This window comes from Daucus carota, chromosome 2 (assembly GCF_001625215.2).
Source record: "Daucus carota subsp. sativus chromosome 2, DH1 v3.0, whole genome shotgun sequence".
NCBI classification, from domain to species: domain Eukaryota; kingdom Viridiplantae; phylum Streptophyta; class Magnoliopsida; order Apiales; family Apiaceae; genus Daucus; species Daucus carota.
In genome coordinates, this window is record NC_030382.2 from 10,684,251 (window position 1) to 10,695,816 (window position 11,566).

General features: G+C 33.4%; 1 protein-coding gene across 4 annotated transcripts; it reads left to right on the forward strand.

Moving 5' to 3' along the window:
- Window positions 1–1,676: 1,676 nt before the first annotated feature.
- On the forward strand, window positions 1,677–10,948 carry LOC108209555 (uncharacterized). 4 transcript variants are annotated; one of them, XM_017380518.2, is made up of 11 exons: window positions 1,677–1,816; window positions 2,491–2,687; window positions 3,198–3,269; window positions 3,349–3,473; window positions 3,553–3,713; window positions 4,458–4,527; window positions 5,502–5,556; window positions 6,960–7,043; window positions 8,659–8,697; window positions 9,441–9,487; window positions 10,454–10,948. In XM_017380518.2, the coding sequence occupies exons 2-11, from the start codon at window positions 2,586–2,588 to the stop codon at window positions 10,554–10,556; spliced, it is 858 nt and encodes a 285-aa protein (XP_017236007.1). In that variant the 5' UTR covers window positions 1,677–1,816; window positions 2,491–2,585; the 3' UTR covers window positions 10,557–10,948. The 4 variants fall into 4 exon arrangements, with proteins under 4 accessions (XP_017236007.1, XP_017236008.1, XP_063942476.1 ...); XM_017380519.2 differs by lacking the exon at window positions 10,454–10,948 and adding an exon at window positions 9,882–10,171; XM_064086406.1 differs by lacking the exon at window positions 8,659–8,697.
- The last annotated feature ends 618 nt before the right edge of the window (window positions 10,949–11,566 follow it).

Here is an 11,566-nt window from a genome sequence, read left to right on the forward strand (position 1 = left end):
CTTTGAGAATTCGTCAAAAACTCGAACTTCATTATATCTGCCCCTATTCAGTCCCGACTGTCCCAAATATGGTCGTAACCAAATTCATATATCCATAGGGACCCATTTATGTGAAAATATCAAAAGAAAGTGTCCGGGGATATTTTCAAGAAATTCCCGTGTACTAACCCCTTTGGTAATTCGTCAAAAACTCGAACTTCATTATATCTGCTACGATTCAGTCCCGACTGCCCCAAATATGGTCGTGACCAAATTCATATATCCATAGGGACCCATTTATGTGAAAATATTAAAAGAAACTTCCCGGTGAAATTTTCATGAAACTCCTGTGTACTAACCCCTTTGAGAATTCGTCAAAAACTCGAACTTCATTATATCTGCTCGTATTCAGTCCCGACTGCCCCAAATATGGTCGTGACCAAATTCATATATCCATAGGGACCCATTTATGTGAAAATATCAAAAGAAACTGCCCGGGGATATTTTCAAGAAATTCCCGTGTACTAACCCCTTTGATAATTCGTCAAAAACTCGAACTTCATTATATCTGCTACGATTCAGTCCCGACTGCCCCAAATATGGTCGTGACCAAATTCATATATCCATAGGGACCCATTTACGTGAAAATATTAAAAGAAACTTCCCGGTGAAATTTTCATGAAACTCCTGTGTACTAACCCCTTTGAGAATTCGTCAAAAACTCGAACTTCATTATATCTGCTCGTATTGAGTCCCGACTGCCCCAAATATGGTCGTGACCAAATTCATATATCCATAGGGACCCATTTATGTGAAAATATCAAAAGAAACTGCCCGGGGATATTTTCAAGAAATTCCCGTGTACTAATACATCTATCATGGCCAAAAATTATAAATAATATGTATATTGTCATACAGGCGTGCGGAAGCGCGACCTGATGCTAATTTTTCGCCTGCGTGATTCCCACCAAAAACCCTTGGTGCCCACCAAAACTCTTGGTGCCTTTCGCCCCGTGGATGTCAAGAACTATACAAGATGATTAGTAGCACAATACACCTCTATGGAAAGAGACACAACGATTTACGGGGAAACCCCCAACCTTTTATTACCTCAAAAGGACCCTAGCAACTTAGTCCTGATGCCTTACAATGTTTGGCTATCTACCTTCTAGCTACTAGCTCTTCCCATGAAGAGTGCTACAAAAAACCTCACTACAATAGCTCTCTCTCTCTCTCAAGACTATTAAGTGACCTCCCTCTTAGATGCTCTCCTTGTGAATGCTCTCTGCTGAGATGAAATGATGAGAATGAAGTTGCTCTTCTTTTTATAGGTGGAACCACGGGCCCTTGTATGGCCTAAAGCCCATCCAATACTCTCCTTTAATGTTGAGATCCTCCCAGATATATTGACTCATCCACGATTCTTTCCCTTATTAAGAGATACACTTGATATCTTTCCCTTTACAAGAGATACACCTGATATCCTTTCCGAGCGCGATCCAATATTATATAATATATATTATATATTATTCAGTTTTTTTTTTCGGGTTTCGTGTTTGGATCGGGTTCGGATTTTCAGGTCGAGTTTCGATACAGAATACTTAATATCCAAATCCAAATATAAACTCGTTCGTGTCTAAAAATCAAATTCAAATCCAAAATATCAGGTTCGATAAAATCCGTTTGGTCGAAACGGTCGGTATCCATTCGGCTCGGATTTTTCTGCCCTGTTAAATAGAAAGCAGGTGATAAGAGTCTAGAAAATAAAAGATAAGCCCCCGCCTGCCCAAGTTAACTCTCCGCTTCATTCCCATTTCTCTTCTACTCTTCACTCAAAGTAAGCCTCTTGAATTGTAATATAACACACACACACACACACACTTGTTCTTGCTGTTTTCTGTTGCCTAATTTACTTGTGTTTAACTTGAGAATTGCTCAACTCGTGACTTTCTGTTTCAAGATTTCAGCTTTTTGAATTTGTGTTTGCAATCTTTCTTTTCTGTGAATGGGTTTTTTTAATCGTGTTAGTTGTAACTTGTAAACCCATCAATTGTAATTTGGCCTTAATTGTTATGTAATTGAGTTGACTAAGTGCTTCTGTTTTTGGGTATCTTGGATTGTACTGATTTTAGACGGGCTAGAATTGGGGGTGGGGATTTCGTGTTTCGGGTTCTTGTATTGAGCTATACATGCTGGACCCTTTAGTATTTGAGGTTCATCCTTGTACTAAATTTTATAAACAAGGCTCTTTTGTGGCCAGAGGGGATGCTGTTTGTAGATTGAATGCTATGCATTGTTAGTTGAGTTTATTTGTATATTGACTCTTGAAATTCCTTTAGCCAGCCTCATGGTTGAATTGCGGATAAGGTGACTATAAATTTATATTTGCTTTAAAACTGAAATGATTAGCAGAAGTTTACTTTCGATGATCATTGATGAATGTCTCTCTCCTGTGTTTTCTGATTTATAGTTCTTTTCTGATTAAAGATAATGGTCCCGTTTATCTTATAGGTATTAAGGAATTATAGAAATGAATGGCTGCTGCTGCTTCTTGTGGGATGCATCAAGATGATGAATATTGTAATTAATATTATGGTAGTAGACTAATGAAAGCCATTTCTACATTATCACCAGCCTTTGCTTTCTCTTCAAACATTATTGTTGCCCAGAAGAGTAAAAAGCCCAAGTCATCCTCCTCTCCTTCTAAGGTCAACTTTCGTGTTTGTTATTTGTATTTGGTTAAATGGTTATAGATGATGAAATATTATTGTAACCCAGAAGGGTATTTTTGTGTGTTTTGGAATTTGATGAAAGTTTAAGGGGGAGTTTAATGATATCATGTTATGTTGAGGTGTTTATTTGGCTTTTTACTTGGAATTTAATAATAAAAATTGGGATTTTGAGGTTTCAAAGTTTAAGACAGAAATCAATCAAAGGGAAATTGATGTATTTAATATGTATGTCATGCTTTTTTCTTTTCTTTTTGAAAATTATATGTATGTCATGCTTATGTGTTAGTTTTAGTTAATTATTGAACCTGATGAAGGTTTGGGAAATTGTTCTAAGTTTTTTATATTACTAGTAAAACGGGTCTATGAAGAGCATATATAGTGCAAGCTAATAGCAACATCGAGGACCTTTTGGATGTAAGAGAAAAGAATACGTTCGGTTAATTTATAGTTTATGGAGCGAGTTACTAACAAGCTTTGGTCTGATAGAGTTCTGATGTAGCGCCTCCGAGGATTACTTCGAACGTGAAGCAGAACTTGCAGTTCTTGAAGTTGTGGAAGGTAGAGCTTAATATAAAGTTACTTACGAAAAGTTTTTTGTTTTAATCATTGCTCATATATGTATTGATTCCAATTGCAGGAGTTTCAAAAGAGAAAATCTGGTGCACATGTGCCTGCAACTAGTTATCGCAAGAAAAAGGTGGAGAAGGATGATATCCCAGATGATACAGAAGTCTATCGTGACCCCACATTGACCCTTTATTAGTATGTTTTCACAGATTATTTTATATGTTTTTAATAGTAGCAGTTTGAAAACTTCTTAACATTTTAATGTTTGCAACAGTACGAATCAGGGTATCATTACTGCAGTTCCGGTGTTGCTAGTTGATGGTTACAATGTCTGCGGCTACTGGGCGAAACTAAAGAAACATTTTGTCAATGGAAACCTTGATATTGCTCGCCAAAAGCTTATCGACGAGTTAATAACATTCAGTATGCTTAGAGGTTACTTTTGCTTTTCCTTTCACATAAAACAGTAAGCATTTTTAATTAATATGTTGAACAGTCGGGTTGCTTCATTCAAAATTATATCTGGTATAAGTTTATGATCAACACAAATTTTAATTGCAAAATTTGCGGAAACAATCATGGGATGTGCAAAATTCCTGTTTCACCAGGCTAACTGGTCTTGATGACCTCTGCTTAGCTTTCGTTTGGTGCCTGGGCAACATATTATATACTTGTAGCAGAAATATATATAACTGTAATCCTCCAAGTACCAATCTCAGTATGCAAAATAATTTTACCTTGGAGTTAAGTAAGATAGTGGAGTGGTTCACTCAATTAATTAAATCACAATTAAGAAAAAAAAGGGGTAAAGTTAGAACAGATAGCAAACTGAACATGGTCCTTTATTTTAATGATTCAGAGCATTACTTCCTATTCACTATGCAGCACCGAGGCGTGTCCCTGGGTAGTCTGTCTTACAACCATTAAATAAAAGGATTCTGAATCAGGGCAAGAACTGAGAAAGATTTATTAACTTTTTCCTTAAATAATTATATGTATTTTTTTCTTCTTTTGACTCTGTCTTGCTTCCCATTCCACTATAATTTTAGTTTAAAACTTTGTTCTTTATTTTAATGTTTAGGTGCTATGATATTGAATACGATAAAATTAATGAATGTTCTCATGTAGCAATTGTTTAATGGTATCACATAATATCTTATTCCATCATTATATGTGCAGAGGTAAAGGTTGTGGTTGTCTTCGATGCTCTGTTGTCTGGGCTCCCCACACACAAAGAGGAGTTTGTTGGGTAATTTCTCCTGAACTTAAACTAACAGTAAGGAACTTGCACACAATATTAATTCTGTCTACAATTATCTAATTTAGCAAATTTATTATTTTTATATTTTTATATTTTGACTGGATGAATATTTAAAATTAAATTTTACATTCTCCACAAAAATATTGAAATCATAATTATAGTTAACACAAGCATCCCTGTGTTGGTTCCTGTTTCTTAGTCATGAGCATGTTCAAGGATTCAAATGATGAACATTTTGAAATCAATTTCTCAAAAAACCTATAAAAGATGAAAACTTTTGTGAATCTTTTCTTGTTTGTAAGCTAAACACACTAATGACATGTGCAGTCACCCGATTGCACATGTTACAATATTTTGAAGTGCCCCATTTTATATGGCTCGTAATGTATCATAGGTACGGTATAGATATGATCGCAGTCCATATGTTTCTAACTGGCTTCCTCACTCAGAAATGAAAACCACAACTCTTACTCTTCATGTCTAGTTTTATTTGTAATATTTGGTATTATTGAGTGATGCAGTAGATATTTTAATTTTTTTCCTTCGATTTCTAGTGGTTTATTTACTAAATCTTCTAATGACAGATTTTTGAAATTGTGAAAGATTTGGCATTTGATCAATGTAACTCGATATTTTAAAATTTGTTAAGTTGTTTTCTTCTATAAATAACTAACTGTTATATAAAAGAATATAAGAACACATTATGTTTATAATCTGTTATGAAATGAAAAATTACAGATAATATATGTAAGTTGTGATGTCTCACTATTTTCCTTTTCCATGCTTCTCACTATTCACTATGTCATTTATGGATTTTATGATGTCACTATTTACTATTATCATATATGAATGTAGCAAAATAAATTAACGTTCTGTTTTAAATTTCTGGTGCTGTAAAGTTAACTTTAAGTTCTTTCGAGAATCCAATAGAACTTCACTAATAAGATATCATAATCTTGCAGAATTGATGTAGTGTTCTCAAGCGAAACCTGTGCTGATGCCTGGATTGAAAAAGAGGTGTGTGATAACATTGTGTGGTTGTAAATTGTCATGATTATATAGAAGATTAAACCACTATCTCATATCTCACTCACTTGTCCAGTAATATCTACATAACTTCTTTCCTCCGCCGTTTTTATAAAGGTACACAGTTACGAGGTAAATAAAATGAGGCGTATGCCCCTGTACAATAATGCATGTATATCGCAATAGATGTGCAATATATGTTTCTTTAGAAAGAATGTGATGAGCAGGACGAAGCAGATAACTTCCTTCGCCTCTAAATTATTATGATTATTGAATAAGAAAGTAAATGTCCATCACCTTTCCCCTTGACAAGGTCAAGGCTTTGAATCATCGTGCGAGGTAGGGGTCTTCTTTATTACCCTGGCTTGCATTAAAAAATTATATATTTAGTTTAAATTAAGTAATATCAAACAACAGTAGATTAATAATTTGGCTATAGGAAATACTGAAGGATCTGTTTGAAATTGGCCTGAAATCAAAAGTTTGCTAATTCTTCAATAGATGGAGTATTTTCAGTACCTTGTGGCTCTCTTCAGAACTTTCATAAGACGTGCCACGTATTTATGGAATAACTATGTTTTGTTTTATAAATTTCTTCTTATTAGGTCACTGGTAGAAACTTTGGTAAAGAAGTATTTGTATTTTAAAATTTATTTAGAAACTACAATCCCGAAACACTTACTGTTTCTCTCTTTGATTGGTATTAGTTCTGTTATTGTATTGATTCTATTGACTATCCGACTTGGTTTTAAAGTGCATAGAAAATAGTATAACAAGACCGAAAAAATAACAATTTGATTGTATACATGCTTGAATACTTGGGAAAACAACTCTCTTTGCAATTATCTTCAGTGTCCTGAGCATGCAAATTTTATTGAGTGGGCAAGTGGGGAGGTATTGCAACTCCAAGTCTCAGTCAATTTGTTGTTGCTCCTCTAATATATCTTGAGTTTTGTAAAGTTTATCAATACCTATATTTTCGAAAATATACTTAAGCTTCAGGCAGCTGCTCCATAAATTTCTTATTATTACTTATCCCATTTTGGTAATAATTTCATCAATTTCAATGTTATGTCATAATATTATATATTTTGTTGGCTGTTAGAAACTTTGGAATCTTCATTATATCTGATATCTTATGTTTAAAATAAATTGCTTTATTATTCCCAAGTGTTGAGTATTCTTATAGTTAAATCCCTGACACAACTTTTATTTTGTTTTAAAATTTAGAGGCATTTTCTTCAAAAAATAATAATTTAGAGGCATGTAAGCACTGTTACCGATATTTTTTGTGGACACCTATTCTGGTTTGCCTGATTCACATGGTTAATTGTATCTATATATATAGTTTGTTGCCAATTTTTCCGGTAACATTATACTTCTTACATAAACAGGTTGTAGCCTTAAGGGATGATGGATGCCCAAGAGTCTGGGTCGTGACATCTGACCGTTGTCAGCAGCAAGCTGCACACGGTGCGGTATGTCTTCTCATCAAGAAAGCCTGTTAATACTGTGCATGAAATCATGTGAAGATACTATGGATGTACAATAGAGCTTGTATACTTGAAGTTTTGTTTCCGTCTTTTCTACTACCTCTTTTCTTTTATTTGTTAAATTCTAGGAAGCACGAGTGCGGGTGCGGGGGTGCGGGTGCGCGGTACGGGGATACGGGAATTCGTCAAATTCCAAAATATGGGGATACGGATACGGGGGGATACGGCAAATATTAAAATATTAAAAATAATATATATATATATATATATATATATATATAAATAATATTAAATTTAGTGTTTTCCCCTCTTTCTTTGGCTACTGCAACTTCAGTAACATGCCTCCACAATGTGTTTTCTTCCACTGGAATACATTGTGATGGTTGGTTGACAGAATTAGAGCCTCCTGTACTTGTAGTTGTAGCCGAGTTTGACATGAACTCCATTACTGAATAAGATTGCAAGCAACTGAAATTAATAAATATTCTCTTGCGACAAGTAAATCAAGCTGTATAACAGTTCTTAAATTATTGCAATTTACCATTTATAACTCAAGCTTAACACATTGTCAAAATATAAATCAAATCTTCCATATATAATATAACCAACCAAATCAAATCTTCCATATATAACAAACCAAATCTTTTAAAATTCAAAAATCAAAACGTATCAGAGATATATACTAATACCAGTATACCACATAACCCCAAATCACCAATTAATCAATCATACCATACCAAAGATATAAATCACGAGCAATTATATATACATAGAATCTATAGACACACGAGTAGATATACAAAAACACACTCACCAAACGAAATAGTTGAGCTGGAGATCTTGATTTGATTGAAGATTGATGATTGAAGTTGAGCTGGAGTCGATTTGATTGAAGATTGATGATTGAAGTTGAGCTGGAGTCGCCGCCTCTGTTCTCTCTCGTACACAAACCTAATTTTGACCCCAGACCCCTCTTTTCTTTTCTTTTGACCAGGTTATTTTAAGTTTTCATTTTTAAAAAAAAGTTGTTCAAAATTACAATTCGTGCCACTCCCGCACCCCTATTCCCGCACCCCCGCGTATCCCCCTCGCTGCCTCCACCGATACGCCACGTGGCGTATCCCGTGCGTATCCCGCCGCACTCCGCCGCACCCCCGCACCCCCGCGTGTCCCATTCGCAGTTCTTCTCCTCTTTGGAGTATCCCTGCTTTCTAGCACTAAATTAATGCGTATGTATGAGGTGGTAAAGGATAATGTGTATTGGGTCCGTAACTTTATTGACAGTATTTTACGGTTTTAGGTATCTTTCTCCAAGTACATGTCACATAATTGTACACATGCACATACATAGATATACAAAAGCAAATTATTACCCATACTTATTTCAGATAATAATGAATTTCATGTTCATATAAGCAAAATTTAATTCTTTTGGCAGAGAGTGTGTGTGTGTGTGTGTGTGTGTGTTTCTGTTTCTGTAGATAATTAGGTGGGATTAGTTTTAGCTTAGCAAAACTGTGTAAAAACATCTGATATTAGCTGATTGGCTGCTTATGACAAACTTATTTGGTTATATATAAAGTTTTTTAAGTTTTATCAGGGAGCTTTTGTCTGGACTTGCAAGGCACTTATATCAGAGGTTAGTGCAGATTCTGCTTTTCTGTAACATGGATTGGACATTCCGAAAATTATGTTTAAAATCTGAATTCAGGAAACGATGCAATCATTCTACCTGGTTTTCTGTTTTTTGATAGATATAATGATCAATAGTATATGTAATTGACTTGCCCTGCTCAAACACGTACTTCATACCTCCAAAGGAATTTTTTTTCAACAGGCCACCTGAAATTGTTTTTTTCTTTTACTTAAAAGTTCAATCTGTATATAGTTTTGAATAGCATTTAATTAGGTTTAGAAGCTTCCGATCCCTTCACCTCCAGCTGTGATATTTCCTTAATGAAGATGATGTTCATTTTAATTTGAACACATTCCAAAAGCTGAATTCTAGATGAGGACAAGAGATATATCATATTAGTATCTGGCCAGTATCTTCCTTTCAAATGTTGATATTTTTTTTTTGCCAAACCAAATGTTGATATTAAGAATATGTAAAAATACAAATATAAAATAATACAATATAACCTTCAGATAGGTAATGTAGGTGTGCTGACTAAACAATAATATGGAACTGGATCTGATAAAAAAGGGCTTTCAAATAAGTCGAACATTGGCAAGAAATAAAGGGTATTCCTATGAGGATTTGCGGATACATGGCATGTTCTAATAAAAATCATTTGCAACTAAATAGTCCATGTCCTCAGTAGTACATGCATTATAAGCTTGATTGCAATTTATCCTGATATGTGCTGTATTGCAATACAGATCAAAGCTTCACAAAAGGAGGTTGAGACAATGCTTCATGAACAAAGGTTTGTCCTTTGCTGTAACTGTATTTCTACAATATCCTGTTCAATTTTACTAGTCATAAATTTAAATAGTGCCCAAAAGTGATCTTGACTTGCATAGTATGAAACAGTGAAAGTAAGACAATTTGGCAGTACTTCTTTAAATTTAATTACGGAAGTATATAATGTATATTATTCAGCCAATGTTTCATAAGAATTAATCGAATCTTTTTGGTGCAAAGAGATCAAAGAGAGATGCAAAATACAGGAGAGTTGTACAAATTCAAGATTAGAACTTCATAAGAAAACTAGCAAAATTATAATTCTGATTATATAAGAATATTCAATCAAATTTAGTAGGAATTTCTAGCAATATATATAGGTAAACCTAATTTTTTTGCTAATTAATGCATGACAGAAATTGAGGGAGTCAAATGACTAACCATGGACTCGTCCTCGTCCCTGACTAGAGTTTTGGAGAGCGAAATTATAAGCTTTTACTTGCAGTCTAGAACTTTCGAGATGAGATTTGTGTAATTAGTGTTCTCTTTCATCATTACAGGAGATATTAAAAGATTACAATTATGTTTGTGTATGAACCTTGAATTTTCGGAAGTAACACAACCAATGTGCTATCTAGAAAGAGGGAAAATTGTAATAGTAGGGCCTTATATTCAATTCAGGAACCAGAGCAACTTAAAACTTTTATGGGTAACGCCTCTTTCCATTTAGTCACTGGTTTTTAAATGTTGAGATTGCAAAGTCGATTTAGTTGATTTGAATTATAACTAGAATCTAAGTATTATCAAGTTTAGAATAACAAAGACCACACTTCCAAAACGATGGTTTAGATATATGAAGGATACTGAGGCAGTGAGGCTAAAAACCAAAACAAAATGTTCTTACCGTAATCAGTTGTTTGTTTATAATAATTTTTAATCTTCATTGCTATAGTCATTTATGTTTTGCAATTCGTATGTGCAATTTTAGGAGTTCCTCTATGCAAGGTAAATTGTTGAAGCACAATCTTGATTCTCAAGTTGTAAACGCACTCAAGGATCTCAGGAATAAGCTATCTGAAAATGAGATGTGAATGTGCTCAAGAATCTCCAGAACAAACTATCTGAAAATGATTCACAATTAATTAAGAGATATCAGACCTTTCTAACTTCAGTTCTACTGAAAGCACCAGTATAAACCAACAAATGACATCATCCATTTGGTCCTCTAAATTTGACCTTACCCTCTGGTTGTACAGCTTGGGAATTTGATGTCGTAAATTTTCTGGCGAAGCACTTTCGTTTTATATTATCTTTTAAATGATATGCAAATTGCAATACATTACAGTTTTGCAGGGAGTTTTCTTTTCCTTCTGTTTTTCCTCTTTTCGCCTTTTTTTGAACTCTGTACAGTGTATATGTTTCATTCTTTTACTGATAACATGTATGTAATACAATATTTTATCATATAAATATTTAGTTCATGTAATATGTTTTGACTGTTTAACTTATCATTATATTATTATTTTATTATATATATAGTTGATAAGTTTGCTCATGATAAAAAGAGAAGAAAGATATCAAAAAAAAAGATGAAGAGAATACTAGAGCAGGTGATGGATGGAATAAAAAGTGATGGAATAGATTAGTATAACATATTCTGGATGACATCTCCACATGTGATGTAAACATGATGGTTTTATTATAATATCTTGCTTTATTTATGAATTCATGAAAGATATCTATCAAGGTTCAAAATTTTGTAGACATATGTTTCAATTTTTTTAATCTTGATATTAGCATTAAATTGAAATGTTTAATAAAATTTAATTTAATTTTATAAATATTGTTTTTAAATTGTTGATATATTATTAAAGAGCCATCGTGAATATATGACGAGTCTTAAAAACTGTTATGTTAGTAAAAATGCTGGTAAAAATATATTATTACGAAAATCATATAATTTTTGAATTTTTTTTTGATATTATAATTTTGAATTATAACATATAAAATAATATTTTTGGTGAAGTTCGATAATAAATTTTCTGAAAAACAGTTTTTTTTTCAAAATTATGGAGTACCTGATTTTTCTAAAACAACTTTT